A 16,384-nucleotide genomic window follows, 5' to 3' on the forward strand; every position below is an offset into this window, starting at 1 on the left:
GGTGTTGTTTAAAACCGGCATGGTAACTGTCCGGCAGGTTATTGAGGTGGAGATTGGGAGATGTATGGTCTTAGACGTCCTTGTGGGAGGGCAGGACCTGCGCCTAATTAATGTCTATGGGCCACACAAAGTGGGACAGGAAATGCCTTTTTACAAGGATCAAGCCATTTCTTTTTACATCCCGGCAAGTGGTCTTTGGAGGTGACTTTAATACAGTAACTAGGCCCAAGGACAGGAAGGACTTCAAAGACAGGCTGGGATATGAAAGCGTTTTTTTAAATAGTATGGTTAGGGATGCTGGTCTTGTGGATGTGCACATTAAGCACCTCCCGGATGACACTGGGTTCACCTTTCATCGAGGTAATAGTCAGAGTAGGATAGATAGTTTTTTTTTGAAGGAGACCTCTGCTTTCTCGCCCCCAGTGGTGCAGGCAGTAGAGTTCTCTGATCACTGTATGCTATCTGTGGTCCTGAATGCTTCAGACGCCCCTCAGAGGGGTAAGGGCATCTGGAGATTGAATTCGACTCTACTCAAGGAAGAACATATTAGATAATCCTTTGAGGATTTCTTTCAGGCACAGGTGACCATCCTGGACTTATGTAGCAGCAAGGCTGAGTGGTGGGAGCTGACCAGAAAAAGGATTGCTGGATTCTTCAGGGACCTAGCCAATAGAAAGCAGTTTAATAAATACATGACCTACCAACATTTACGGAGGAAGCTTGATATTCTTGTCTCGAGAGGAGGAGATCCTGGGGCAATCTCCGAAGTGAAACTCCTTCTCAGGAAGTGTCAATATGACCGGCATGCCTCTTTGGTTCCAGAGAGGGACTATGGGAAGTACCACTCGCCTGACCCTTACCAGAACTGCAAACAAGGTGTAGCAGTTAAAACGGTCATTGGCCTTAAGGACAGTGCAGGTTTCTTGACAAAGTCCAGGTCAGGGATTCTGGAGGTCGTGAGGTCCTTTTTATGCTGACCTTCTTGGGAGGAAAGAGCTTGACCGTGACAAGATGGAAAGCTTTTTGGACTCTACTCCAGGTCTAAATGATGAAGATGTCCCATTCATGAATTTGACAGAGGAGATCACAGTTGAAGAGGTGATGAGGGCAATTGAACAGGTTGCCATCAAAAAGTCACCTGGACCGGATGGCTTGACGGCTGAGTTTTACAAAGCTTTTAAGCCTATTCTGGCCCCACATTTGGTAGAGGTTTTTAACAGTTGCCTTGCAGAGGGGGTACTTCCCCCTTCCATGAGGCACTCAGCTGTGATTCTTCTTTCAAAGGGTAAAGATCCTTCGATGATTGAGAATTGGCGCCCCATCAGCCTTCTTAATGTCGATAGAAAGATACTGGCAAAGATATTTTTCTGGCGTCTATCGTCAGTAGCAGAGTCTTTGCTTTCTCACCATCAGCACTGTTCGGTCCAGGGTAGGAGCACCTTCACAGCGGTTTTAGCTGTCCGGGAGGCCTTGGAGCAATGCAGGGCTGCAGGCTGGGGAAAGTATTTGCTGACATTGGATCAGGCAAAGGCTTTTGATTGTGTTAACCATGAGTACCTGTGGTTGCTCCTTAGTAAGTACGGTCTGCCGGGTGGTTTTGTCGATTGGTTGAAAGCCTTGTATAAGGGGGCAGAAAGCTTTTCTCTTGTTAATGGTTGGATTGGGCAGTCCTTTGAGGTTGGCTCTGGAGTGCGTCAAGGTTGTCCCCTGAGTCCCCTGCTCTATGTGTTTGCAATCGACCCTTTCATCAGGAGGCTAGAGAGCGGCATGTTGTGTGGGGTGCCAGTGGGGCTCCCGGGTGAGCCACCTTTGAGGGTTGTTGCCTATGCGGATGATGTGTCTGTGATTGTCACTGGGGCAGATGAAGCAGAGGAGGTGGTCTCTCTGACATCACGGTATTCTGAAGCATCAGGCTCCAAGATCAATCAGGAAAAGAGTGAAGTTTTCTGGATGGGAAAGGAAGGTGAGGGGTTTGATCTCCCGGACACCTTTCCAGTGCCCCAGGAAAAAATTAAGATTCTAGGCATTGAATTTGGACCCGGCGATTATGGCCTCAAAAACTTGGAATGCAGACTGGAAATTGCCAATACTAAGGTGGTCAGCTGGAAGAGATGGAAGTTATCTATGAGGGAAAGGGTTGATCTGATTAAGACTTACCTGATTCCGATCTTCTTGCATGTCAGCTTTTTCTGCATATTGCCAGTGTCTCTCTATGCTAGGGTCAGTAGTGTGTTCTTCCAGATGTTGTGGGGGAACAGACTGAACCCCATCAAGAGGAATGTCACCTATCTATCCAGGAGGGAGGGTGGCTTAGGTATGGGTAACCCAGTTTTTTTTTTTTCACTGCTTTTTCTCAAGTTTAATATTGGTAATATGCTTGCAGTGGAACCTCCTGGATGGGTAGGCATATTTAGATCTTGGTTTAGACCTTTTCTACGACTTTGGGAAGAAGGTGGCCAAGTGAAGAATCTCAGGGGTCATCGTGGTCAGCTACCAGCCTATGTCGCTCAATGCCTGAAGTTACTATGGCAGTGGCGATTGTCGGCTGAAGATCTCAGAACGGTTTAGAGGAAAGTCCTTATGAGTCGAGTCTTGAGTGGAGTCTTTCATGACCCACTGCCCTTAAGGGATTGCCCAGGCCCAGTTTTGAGGGCAGGGTTAACACTTATTAATTTGGACAGAGTACCCCCTAAATTCAGGGATCTGGCCTGGTTGTGCTTCCATGGGTGGCTCTATGTTAGGGGCAATTTGAAATTCCACAGTGGGATGGATCGTAGCTGGCCCGGGTCCTGCCCCAGGGGACATGGATCAATGCAAAAAAAGTTTTAAAAACTACCGTTTTTTCAGGAGCAGTGATTTTAATAATGCTTAAAGTCAAACAATAAAAGTGTAATATCCCTTTAAATTTCGTAGCTGGGGGGTGTCTATAGTATGCCTGTAAAGGGGCGCGTGTTTCCTGTGTTTAGAACAGTCTGACAGCAAAATGACATTTCGAAGGAAAAAACCCATTTAAAACTACTCGCGGCTATTGCATTGCCGACAATACACATAGAAGTTCATTGATAAAAACGGCATGGGAATTCCCCACAGGGGAACCCCGAAACAAAATTAAAAAAAAAAATGATGTGGGGGTCCCCCTAAATTCCATACTAGGCCCTTCAGGTCTAGTATGGATATTAAGGGGAACCCCGGCCAAAATTTTAAAAAAAATGATGTGGGGGTCCCCCTAAATTCCATACCAGACCTGAAGGGTCTGGTATGGATTTTAAGGGGAACCCCGCGCCAAAAAAAAAAAACGGCGTGGGGTCCCCCCAAAAATCCATACCAGACCCTTATCCGAGCACGCAACCTGGCAGGCCACAGGAAAAGAGGGGGGGTGAGAGTGCGCCCCCCCCTCCTGAACCGTACCAGGCCACATGCCCTCAACATTGGGAGGGTGCTTTGGGGTATCCCCCAAAACACCTTGTCCCCATGTTGATGAGGACAAGGGCCTCATCCCCACAACCCTGGCTGGTGGTTGTGGGGGTCTGCGGGCGGGGGCTTATCGGAATCTGGAAGCCCCCTTTAACAAGGGGACCCCCAGATCCCGGCCCCCCCTGTGTGAAATGGTAAGGGGGTACTTACCCCTACCATTTAACTAAAAAACTGTCAAAAATGTTAAAAATGACAAGAGACAGTTTTTGACAATTCCTTTATTTAAATGCTTCTTCTTTCTTCCTTCATCTTCTTCTTCTGGTTCTTATGGTTCTTCCTCCGGCGTTCTCATCCAGCATCTCCTCTGCGGCGTCTTCTCCGGGCCGCTCCGCATCCATGCTGGCATGGAGGGAGGCTCCTACTGTGTGACGGCGTCTCCTCATCTGACGGTTCTTAAATAATGGGGGGCGGGGCCACCCGGTGACCCCGCCCCCCTCTGACGCACGGAACATGACGGGACTTCCCTGTGGGAAGTCCCGTCAAGTCACCGCGTCAGAGGGGGGCGGGGTCACCGGGTGGCCCCACCCCCGTTATTAAGGAACCCTCAGAAGAGGAGATGCGTCACACAGCGGGAGCCTCCCTCCATGCCAGCATGGATGCGGAGCGGCCCGGAGAAGAAAATGAAGAAGAGAAGAAAAGAAGAAGAGAAGAAGATGAAGAGAAGAGCGGGAGCCTCCCCCCATGCCATGGGTGTGGAGCGGCCCGAGGAGAAGAAGATAGAAGACGCCGCGGGGGAGATGCTGGACGAGAACGCCGGAGGAAGAACCAGAAGAAGAAGAAGATGAAGGAAGAAAGAAGAAGCATTTAAATAAAGGAATTGTTAAAAACTGTCTCTTGTCATTTTTAACATTTTTGACAGTTTTTTAGTGAAATGGTAGGGGTAAGTACCCCCTTACCATTTCACACAGGGGGGGGCGGGATCTGGGGGTCCCCTTGTTAAAGGGGGCTTCCAGATTCCGATAAGCCCCCCGCCCGCAGACCCCCACAAAAACCGGCCAGGGTTGTGGGGATGAGGCCCTTGTCCTCATCAACATGGGGACAAGGTGTTTTGGGGGGCTACCCCAAAGCACCCTCCCAATGTTGAGGGCATGTGGCCTGGTACGGTTCAGGAGGGGGGGCGCACTCTCGTTCCCCCCTCTTTTCCTGCGGCCTGCCAGGTTGCGTGCTCGGATAAGGGTCTGGTATGGATTTTTGGGGGGGACCCCACGCCGTATTTTTTTTTTTTTGGCGCGGGTTCCCCTTAAAATCCATACCAGACCTGAAGGGTCTGGTATGAAATTTAGGGGGACCCCCACGTCATTTTTTTAAAAAAAATTGTCCGGGGTTCCCCTTAATATCCATACCAGACCTGAAGGGCCTGGTATGGAATTTAGGGGGACCCCCACGTCATTTTTTTTTAAATTTTGGTTCGGGGTTCCCCTGTGGGGAATTCCCATACCGTTTTTATCAATGAACTTCTATGTGTATTGTCGGGCGGCAATGCAATAGCCGCGAGTAGTTTTAAATGGGTTTTTTCCTTCGAAATGTCATTTTGCTGTCAGACTGTTCTAAACACAGGAAACATGCGCCCCTTTACAGGCATACTATAGACACCCCCAGCTATGAAATTTAAAGGGATATTACACTTTTATTGTTTGACTTTAAGCATTAAAATAACTGCTCCTGAAAAAACGTCAGTTTTTAAAACTTTTTTTTGCATTGATCCATGTCCCCTGGGGCAGGACCCAGGTCCCCAAACACTTTTTATGACAATAACTTGCATATAAGCCTTTAAAATTAGCACTTTTGATTTCTCCCATAGACTTTTAAAGGGTGTTCCGCGGCATTCGAATTTGCTGCGAACACCCCAAATTGTTCGCTGTTCGGCGAACTTGCGAACAGCCAATGTTCGAGTCGAACATGAGTTTGACTCGAACTCGAAGCTCATCCCTACTCTTAGGCCCTCTCTGCTGCTTTATGTAAATAGTTTTCTAAAAATGTTTTGGTAGTGGATTATGTATATATTGTATATATTCTGACCATGGATGTGTATTCCTTGGATTTCTGTTGAAGTTTTGTACTATGGTTTTGTTTTTTACTTTTGTATAAAATTGGTTGCTTGATTCTTTTAATAAAAGATCAACAGTGCCCCATCATTGGTATCAGTGGGAGGAATAGTGCCCCATCATTGGTATCAGTGGGAGGAATAGTGTCCCATCATTGGTATCAGTGGGAGGAATAGTGTCCCATCTTTGGTATCAGTGGGAGGAATAGTGCCCCATCATTGGTATCAGTCCAAGGAATAGTGTCCCATCATTGGTGTCAGTGGGAGGAATAGTGCCCCATCATTGGTGTCAGTTGGAGGAATAGTGCCCCATCATTGGTATCAGTCGGAGGAATAGTGTAAACAACTTTTACTATGCTTTAGTTGTGAATAAACACAGTGAGTGATCGGTTCATTCAGAAAAGGAAGGGGCTAGTAAATTACATATTTACTGGCTCCTTCCCCGATCTCCATCCTAAGCACTGTGAGCTGTAAGGTCTTATATAGACAGGTGTGTGGCTTTCCTAATCAAGTCCAATCAGTATAATCAAACACAGCTGGACTCAAATGAAGGTGTAGAACCATCTCAAGGATGATCAGAAGAAATGGACAGCACCTGAGTTTTATATATGAGTGTCACAGCAAAGGGTCTGAATACTTAGGAGCATGTGATATTTCAGTTTTTCTTTTTTAATAAATCTGCAAAAATGTCAACAATTCTGTGTTTTTCTGTCAATATGGGGTGCTGTGTGTACAATATGGGGTGCTGTGTGTACATTAATGAGGAAAAAATTGAACTTAAATGATCTTAGCAAATGGTTGCAATATAACAAAGAGTGAAAAATGTACGGGGGTCTGAATACTTTCCGTACCCACTGTGTATGTATATATATATCTATATATCTGTCTCATGTCTGATTAATGTTTATAAACAATGTTTCAAACAGTTGCACTAGATATGAGGGGAAGCTCTGATGTTTTTCTATTTTCCTTGCATGTTGTCCTCAGATCTAAAGCAACTGCACTTGCAGTACATAAACTATTTGCCTTTAGTAAATCAACCCTAATGTTACTTTGTATCTCTCCCACCTGTCTGATCAATGATTATAAACCATGTTGCTTTTTGTTCTCTCTATCTCCCGTTTGATCAAGTTTATAAACAATGTTACTATGTATCTCTCTATCCCCATCTGATCAATGTTTATATACTATTGTAGCTGGAGTAATTGCCAATATGGTTCTTTAGGATAAATGTTTCTATGTTCCGCCTGCATGTTGTGCATATTGCCTCCCAAAATTCATTAAAATGTATGGAGGAGGACAGGTTTCTGATAAGGTGGCCCTAATGTGGGACTGTGGGGGGGACATTAGAGTGTAAATTTTTGTTTATTAAAAAACCATACAAACATACAGCTCATTAATAAAAACATATTTACATAAAAATAAACAACAACTAAACAAAAACAAGCGTGCTTACATCAGCAAGTAAAGAAAAGCGTTTCCTGACAGGATAACATACAAAGAAACATATTTTAATGACAACAAAAAACAGACTACAAACCCTGAACCTCAACTTAAACAATCCAGGCTAAGAAATATTTTAGGATTCAATCGCCATCAGGATGCGATTCCAAACCCCCCCATTAACACCCCCCCCCCACATCATTCACCCTGACTTCCACATCATTCACCTTTTGGTGTCTGTCAACCTCCAGCCGCACTTTTGCCATGCTGAGGAGGGGGGGGGTTGGCACCACCATACACGCTGGTCCAACACCCTCCACTGCCTTCACTACACTAGGAGAAACAATAGGTGCAGACACAGACTTGACAACCACACTTTCTGACACTGACTGGGAGACCACAGACTGGGGGGACACTGACACCACAGACTGGGGGGACACTGACACCACAGACTGGGGGGACACTGACACCACAGAGGGCCTCACAGACACAGATTCTGACAGGACAGAGACACTAGGATTCCCTGGTACAAACTCTGCCAACCCAGACTCTTCTCTTTTCAGACGTAAGAATTCCTCCACTAACTTGGGCTTATTGTGCAAAGCCTCAGGGCACCGACTATAAGACCAAACTTATCACATAGGGTACATTTAATGATGTTACAGTCCCTTGCCAGATGCCCCAGTTCCTGGCACAAAGGGCACTTCTGTTCGGGACAGTTAGAGGAGAAATGTCCCTTGACTCCACATTTATGGCACAGCTTAGGTTGACCAGGGTAGAAGACGGTAATCCTATCTCTACCAATAAAAGCAGAGGAGGGCAAATGCTGGACCACATTCCCACACACATTCACCCTCATTGAGACTGACCACCCACCCATCCAGATTCCCCTATCATCCACAATCTTTTTAAGGGGACACAACGTTTCAGCAAACCTCCTCAACCAGACCCATAAATCCTTGGGGGGGTATAGACTCATTCCTTGTCAGGATAGTCACATTTTTTTATCAAGGGCCGTCAGAAGACAACTTTGGGGACAAGCCCTTCCAGTCCGACTGGCCCCCATATACACGCTCAAACTGCTCACAAAACAGATCCAGCGATTCTGGATGCACAAATGACAAATCATATTCAAAGGAACCAGACAGACAGATAAGAGCATAAATATCTTCTGCCTTAAGTTCAATGGCTAGGATCTTATCCACAACCACCCTCCTGATAGGTGGAATACCTCCTCCTTCCCATCTGAGTGGTACCGTTTAATGGAAGGTGCATTAGGTGAAAGTCGCACAACTGGCTCCCTTCCACTAGCAGCAACATGACTTTGTCCCGAAACAGCCTAATTCCTAACTGGGACAGATGGCACATTAACTGCCTGCATAGGAACCTCTGAAAACTGGTTTGGTAAATTACCCACCAATTGATCCTCCCTCCTCCCCTCCAGCACAACAGTTCCGCTCATCATAGTCCCAGAAGTACCACAGATACCAGCAGTCCCGTCATCAAGTAAAATCTTCTGTTTAGAAAAATACCAGCTGTTTCAGCATTCATACGGCCCTCCTGCTCTGCAGTTTCAATGTTCATGCGACATTCCTGCTCTGCACTTCTAGCGTCCATGTGGGACTCCTCGCAGCCAGCTAATCCTGCATTCCCTGCTGATTGCAAGGATTTGTTGGCAGGTTCAATCTCAGGAAAGTCCTCCACACATTGAGAGAGATTTTCAGCAAGCACTCCTTTATAATGAGTCTCATCTGATGAGTCGGTGCCGCTAAAGGGAGATTCCATTTCTGTAATGACCTGCAGCAATCCACCAATTCCCTCAACCTCCTCCTGAGATGATCCAGGCTGCTGGGGAGGGAGGGGGGCAGATACTGACTCAGACATGACAGATCCTGAGACAGGGGGTAGTACTGGGGCCACCATGGAAGCCACTTCCTTACCCCCATCTATACTGTCGCCGTTGCTCTGGTATCCACCCTCTGGCTGGTACTGGCACAGGCACTTTTCTTTCATCTGTTGCAATCTCTCCTCATTCTCACACTTTTCTCTGAACACACCTCTGCTCTCCTTCAGAGGGGCAAGCAACTTCTGCTTTTTCAATGCCTCCACCAGGTACTTCACCTTGGAGACTTCCCATTTACTGTTTCCAGACTTACTGTGCATGGATTTCTTTTTCCTGAGATCTTCTTTCATGACAGAAAGTTTCTGTTCCTCCTTAGAAATGTGGTGAAGTCTGTTCACCACTCTATCCTGGAAGACTGGTAAGGATTCCTCCTGCATAGGGACAGCCCCAGGATCCATTGCAGCTTGAGCACATGGAGTAGGCCTCAGTGTCTCTGGAGAGCCTCCACCTTCATCTTCCCCAACATGGTCCATGCTTTCCTGGGAAAAGCCTGCATGAGAGGCCCCAGGCTTGCTGCTTCTCTCAGCTGAGATCACAGCAGAGTGAGCCAACAGCACCACCTGGTGGAGAAGCTCATCTGGTGCAGAGACTGCTAGGACTGGCTCAGTGATCTCTGTACAGCACTGCGGTATATGTCAGAGCTATATAAATGTATAATAATAGTTGTGTGACTGTGGGGGGACATTAGAGTGTAAGCTCCTGCAGTACAGAGAGTGATGTGACTGGTTCAATGGTTACTTATGGTGTAGAACTTGGTTTGGTGTTGCTATCCCATTCATACTGGCTCTGTAGTGTTATGCTGCAGATGCATATAAATGGGGTTGGTGCTGTATGTACAGGTCATGTTATGGGTGGGGTGGTGCTGTATGTATGGGTCATGTATTGGGTGGGATGGGTGCTGTATGTACGGGTCATAGTATGGGTAGGGTGGGTGCTGTATGTACGGGTCAGGGTATGGGTGGGGTGGGTGCTGTATGTTCTGGTCATGGTATGGGTGGGGTGGGTGCTGTATGTACGGGTCATGGTATGGGTAGAGTGGGTGCTGTATGTATGGGTCATGGTATGGGTGGGGTGGGTGCTGTATGTACGGGTCATGGTATGGGTGGGGTGGGTGCTGTATGTACGGGTCATGGTATGGGTGGGGTAGGTGCTGTATGTATTGGTCATGGTATGGGTGGGGGTGGGTGCTGTATGTACGGGTCATGGTATGGGTGGGGTGGGTGCGGTATGTATGGGTCATGGTATGGGTGGGGTGGGTGCTGTATGTACGGGTCATGGTATGGGTGGGGTGGGTGCTGTATGTATTGGTCAGGGTATGGGTGGGGTGGGTGCTGTATGTATGGGTCATGGTATGGGTGGGGTGGGTGCTGTATGTACTGGTCATGGTATGGGTGGGGTGGGTGCTGTATGCATGGGTCAGGGTATGGGTGGGGTGGGTGCTGTATGTATTGGTCCTGGTATGGGTGGGGTGGGTGCTGAAGGTCGCACAGTGGTTGGAGGGTGATGAGTTTCAGGCACATCATACATTACAGATGTCTTCTCTTGTGTTGCAGATCCTGTGGACACGCCATTCATGAACTACACATGTCTTGAGAAGAAGAAGAAGGTAGAAGTGTATTGTTATATTTCTCATGGAACAGACCCGGAATTACAGCTGAAAGACGATGGAACACCGAAAACTGGGAAAGGAAAATCTCTGAGCCAAACTTTTACCATTAAATCAGACACAAATGTCACTTGTACCGCCAAAAACAAAGTCAGCGAAACATCTCACACCATAACAGTCAACTGTGAGAAGAGTGAGTCAGTGATTTGTTACATTGTTTCCATGTGATAAATATCACTAATCAGCTTCTAGAAGAATTGGAACATTTTCATTGTCCATTGACATTTGGCCATTTGGGATCACTGCGATTCTGCCCGCAATCTCAAAACGCACTGCAATCACAAAAAAATGCATGTTCAGGTGCCATTCATTTTCAACAGCACCTAAAACACGCTGCGGTTTTGCTGCGAATATCGTACATAAATTGCACAACAATTGTGAAGAATGTTGCCAAAGAGAAGCTCCTGCTCCTTTTTGGGTGACAAGCTTTCACACGTTGCAGTTTGCTATGACTGCCATGCGATTTGTCGCGCCAAAATGCCAAATGTCATTGGCCTTACACATACATGACTTTCACACGGCTCCATTGCAAGAACAATGTGCGTTTTTGCTGTGTTTCTGTATTTTGCACCTGTGAAAAAAGGATGCGCGACTCAATAAAATGCACCAAAAATGCAACTTTTTCCAAGTTTTTGATACATTTTCCTCTCGTTTTAATACGGAGGCGTTTTTTTTTGGTGCATTTTTTTTTTTTACTGTACCAAAAATGCAGCTTGCAGGACTTTGAAAAACGCAACTGCCCGGTGTGGAGAGTTCCATAGGACGTATCGGTCATGCATTTTTTTCTTTCTCTTTTTTTTTTTTTTTAAATGGAAGAAAAAACGATCAGTGTGAAAGCAAGGGATCGGTTTGCTTTAAATGATCAATGAGGGTGAATGTTCTATAAATGATTCTTCTGTTTATATCATGATGTGAGTATCAGAGGTGATTGAGACATACGATGGGCCCTGGGCCATCTTTTCTCAGGTCCCCTCACCCCAGGGGCCCCGCTTACCGCATCCAATGAACTTTAGAGGCGGCAGGTTAGAGGTCGCTGAGGCTTCCATACAGACTGAGACCGCAGATGAACCTGATGTACTCACAAGTCTGATTAATCGCCCCTCATACCACAATGACTGCCTGTCTGTACTAGGAGTGAGCAGGGCCGGGACAAGGGGAGAGCAGAAGGGGCGGCTGCCCTGGGCCCAGCGTGTATTGTAGGTATGGGGGCACCACAAGTTCCTTCTACTATAAAGCTAACAGGAGTAGTGACTACTTCTGTCAGCTCAGTGCTGGAAGCGACAAGGAGGAGAGCCGGGAAGAGGTGTGGGCTGTGCTCATAAGCTCGCACATAATGAAGTGGGGGGCATCTTTGACCTGGGCACTGGATGATCTTGTCTCACACTGGCAGTGAGCCAATGGTTTGGTCTGCAGCTAGGTTTGCCCATGTGGCCCCATGATTGGTGGGAGCTGAGCATTAAATATAGAACCAGTACTTCTACCTCTTCTATATAGGACAGATTCCCACCATCAATGGTTCCTAAGGAAGCAGCGGGTTCTGGCATCCCTAGCAACGGCTAATGTCACCGGCACAGAAGTCCCCAGCCACCTTGGCAAAAGAGTGGGGACATAGGGTGTGCCAAGTGTGCCTGGGCATACCCTAATCACCCTAATTGTGGTGCACATTTCCCCTGTTTAGATCCCTGATATTTCACCAAAGCTATTGACACCAATCTCTGCCCTCCTGACACTGCCCACTGCTCTCTCTCTCTCTCTCTCTCTCTCTCTCTCTCTCTCTCTCTCTCTCTCTCTCTCTCTCTCTCTCTCTCTCTCTCTCTCTCTCTCTCTCTCCCCCTCTCCCTCTCTCTCTGTCTCTCTCTCTCTCTCTCTCTCTCTCTCTCTGTCTCTCTGTCTCTCTCTCTCTCTCTCTCTCTCTCTCTCTCTCTCTCTATCTATCTATCTATCTATCTATCTATCTATCTATCTATCTATCTATCTATCTATCTATCTATCTATCTATCTATCTATCTATATATATATATACACACATGCACACTCACATATGTATTTGAGCTTTGGGTGCACACTCTAATGCAGTAGGCTGTGCACACCTATGGGTGGGGACAGCAGTGACATCACTGCCCATATATGGTCACTGTCCATATTTGGTGAATGATGTCATTACTATTCTCGCCACTTAAAGCGGAGGTCCACCTAAAAAAAACAAAAAAAAACACAAAAACGCTCCTTTAAATACATTAAAAAACATTTGAAAAAAAAAAAAGTTTTACTTACCAGAAATTCCTGTTGCTAGGCAGATTGTCTTAATCTGCTACTTCCTATTCCGCGGTGATCTTCATTCTTCTCCTCCTCGCGTTGTTTTCTGGGAAATTTGGGCGCGGTGTCTTCTGGGACCTGTGTGTGTCACAGAAGACAGCCGCCCATTCAGAAATCGCCGGGGGGGACTCGCGCATGCGCAGTAGGAAACAGGCAGTGAAGCCGCAAGGCTCCACTGCCTGTTTCCCTTAGTGAGGATGGCGGCGCCAGCACATGATACGAGGGACGGATCGGCCTTGGCGGGGGGCAACATCGCCGCTGCCCTGGACAGATAAGTGTCCTCATTAAAAGTCAGCAGCTACAGTGTTTGTAACCGCTGACTTTAAAAAAAAATGTTTTTATGGCTGGAACACCCCTTTAACTTATATAGCTGATGACAGCTAATGATGAGCCAAACTGCTTCGGTTTGGCGGGTGTTTGGCCGAACCCGGGCGCCGAACCCAGACCCCACTGAAATCGATGGGAGACAAACCTGTCAAATTAAAAAAGCTTTTTTTTTTTTGGTCTAATATGCAAGGGGGTAACAAAAATGCATTAGAGTGGGTATTACCCTGGGGAACATGTGCCAACAGAGGAGTTTCTAGGTCTACAAAAGATCTGGGGCTAGAGCCTATAGAAGCGTAGTAAAGAAAGTCATACATAGGTATATAATATACGTGTGTATGTGTGTATATATCCCCAGAGTGCCCCCCAATTACATCAGGGTCCCCAGAGAACCCCTGCAGAGACTCAGGGCTATGGGCCCCAGATTCGGGGCTATAGCCCCAAAAGCCACCCCCTAGCGATGCCACTGTGTACCAATCCAAAAAAAAAAAAACATTAAAAAATGATATTCAGCCAGGGGGAGTATAAATTTGAAATGCTTAAAGTGAAACCTTAAAAATGTCCAATTCCTTTAAAGGGGTTGTAAACCATCGTGGTTTGCATTCTATGCATCAAGGTAAAAAACCTTCTGCTGCAGCCCCCCCCCCCCCCCAGAGCCCCCCGTTTTACTTACCTGACCCCGATCCTTCTCCGGCAAGGCTCTAGCTGGTGTCTCGTGTCCTGATTGGATAGATTGATAGTAGTGCAGCCATTGGCTCCCGCTGCTGTCAATCAAATCCAATGACGCGGGCGCCGAGGGGGCGGGGCCAAGTCCTGCATTCTGTGTGAATAGACGTAGAAGCGGGACTCGGGAGTGCGCCTGCACGGGGGTGTCCCCCTTAGGAGAGCGCTTCTCCAACGTGGGCACTGGATGCAGGGAGGAGCCACCAGCGCCGCCGGGGGACCCCAGAAGAGGATTATCGGGGCGACTCTGTGCAAAGTGCTGCTGTACTTTTCTTTTACAAAAGGAAAAAAAGTGTTTAAATATGCTGACTAATGACAATTCATTGACAGCTTCTTTGTTGAGAAAAAAAAAGGAAGTAATCAGACCCCCTCCCCCTTCTCCCCAAGAGTCCGCCATGTATTTGTGGGGACCTCCAGAGAGGTTTGCGCCTCCTTTTTGTTTTTTAAGGGGGCTGACAATAAAATGTCATTTGCTGGAAAATTAAACATTGTTTCTTCCTGTGTAAATAGCACATTCTACAAGAAGAATGAAAAGAAGGAGTACAGTACCCCTCAAAATGCACAGCAGACCCCTTGAAGGGGGTACCTCATAAAAAAAACAGCACAAGGTCCCCCTAAAAATCCTTCCCGGCCCCTTAATCTGATCATGCCGATAAAAATCCCTGGATCTGGTATGTATGTGAGGGGGAATCTATCCAAATAAATCTTTGTCACTCTTGTGGTAGGAAGTGCCACAGAAAAAGTGGCATTTACAAAAAAAGATACAATTTAAATTGGCAATAAATTACATTTTGTTGCCAGCTTGTTTTTTTGTTTGTTTTTTGTTAAAAGCTTTTTATTGCTGGCTCCTTCACCCATTTGCCTACCGGGCACCTATACCCCCCTCCTGCCCAGGCCGATTTTCAGCTTTCAGCGCTATTGCACTTTGAATGACAATTGCGCGGTCATGTGACACTGTATACATATGACATGCTTATCATTTTTTTTTTCACACAGATAGAGCTTTCTTTTGGTGGTATTTAACCAATTGCCGCCCGCCATATAGCAAAACGGCGGCAGAGTGGTTTCGATATAATGACCGGATGTCGTATGACGTCGCCAGGATATCAAGCCCCTGCGCACCCCCGGGGGCGTGCATCGCGGCGATCGTTGTTTTGCGGACTGATCTAGGTAAAGAGTCTCTGACGGAGATCGGCTTTTCCTCACTCGCATCTGTCAGACGCGAGTAGAGGAGAGCCGATCGGCTGCTCCTCTGACAGGGGGGGTTTGTGCTGATTGATTATCAGCGCAGCCCCCCATGGATGCCCACACTGGACCATCAGGGATGCCACCAGGACCACCAGGGATGTAACCACCAGGTATGCCTCCCTAGACCACAAGGGATGCCAATCAGTGTCCACAATAGATGCCAATCGGTGCCCACAATGGATGCCAATCAGTGCCCACAATGGGCATCACTGATTGGCAGGCATTATTGCTTGGCACTGATTGGCATCCATCAGTACCATCTATTAGTTTACATCAGTGCCACCGATTAGTGCTCATCCATGCCACCTATTTTTGCCCATCTGTGCCGCCTATCAGTGCCTGTCCATGCCGCCTATCAGTGCCCATCTGTGCCACCTATCAATGCTCATCCGTGCCACCTATCATTGCCTATCTGTGCCACCTATCATTGCCCATCTGTGCCGCCTATCATTGCCCATCTGTGCCGCCTATGATTGCCCATCTGTGCCGCCTATCAGTGCCCATCCGTGCCACCTATCATTGCCCATCTGTGCCGCCTATCAGTGCCCATCCGTGCCACCTATCATTGCCTATCTGTGCCACCTATCATTGCCCATCTGTGCCGCCTATGATTGCCCATCTGTGCCGCCTATGATTGCCCATCTGTGCTGCCTATCAGTGCCCACCCGTGCCACCTATCATTGCCCATCTGTGCCGCCTATCCATGCCCATCCGTGTCACCTATCAGTGCCCATCCATGCTGCCTTTCAATGCCCATCAGTGCTGCATATCAGTGCCACCTATCATTGCCCATCAGTGCCGCCTATCGGTGCCCCATCAGTGTCGCATATTAGTGCCCATCATCAGTGCCCATCAGTGCCACTTCATTGGTGCCGCCTTATCAGTGCCCATCAGTGAAGGAGAAAACTTACTTATTTACAAAGTTTTGTAACAGAAACAAAAAAAAACATTTTTTTTAAGTTTTCGGTCTTTTTTTTATTTGTTTAGCAGAAAATAAAAACCCACAGAGGTGATCAAATACCACCAAAAGAAAGCTCTATTTGTGGGAACAAAATTATAAAAATGTCATATGGGTACAGTGTTGTATGACTGCGCAATTGTCATTCAAAGTGCGACAGTGCTGAAAACTGAAAATGGGTCTGGGCAGGAAGGTGTATAAGTGCCCCCCGGTATTGAAGGGGTTAATCACCACTGGGGGGGGTTTATTTTTTGCTAAATAAACTAAAAAGACTGACAAAAATAA

General features: G+C 47.0%; 1 protein-coding gene across 1 annotated transcript in view; it reads left to right on the forward strand.

Moving 5' to 3' along the window:
• The window catches only part of LOC141129511 (T-cell surface antigen CD2-like), a 76,278-nt gene that overhangs the window by 54,904 nt on the left and 4,990 nt on the right, over positions 1-16,384 (forward strand). Inside the window, 1 exon segment of the mRNA XM_073617592.1 lies at positions 10,418-10,663. Coding sequence (XP_073473693.1) covers positions 10,418-10,663 — 246 coding nt within the window.

The sequence above is a fragment of the Aquarana catesbeiana genome, linkage group LG02, assembly GCF_042186555.1.
Source record: "Aquarana catesbeiana isolate 2022-GZ linkage group LG02, ASM4218655v1, whole genome shotgun sequence".
NCBI classification, from domain to species: domain Eukaryota; kingdom Metazoa; phylum Chordata; class Amphibia; order Anura; family Ranidae; genus Aquarana; species Aquarana catesbeiana.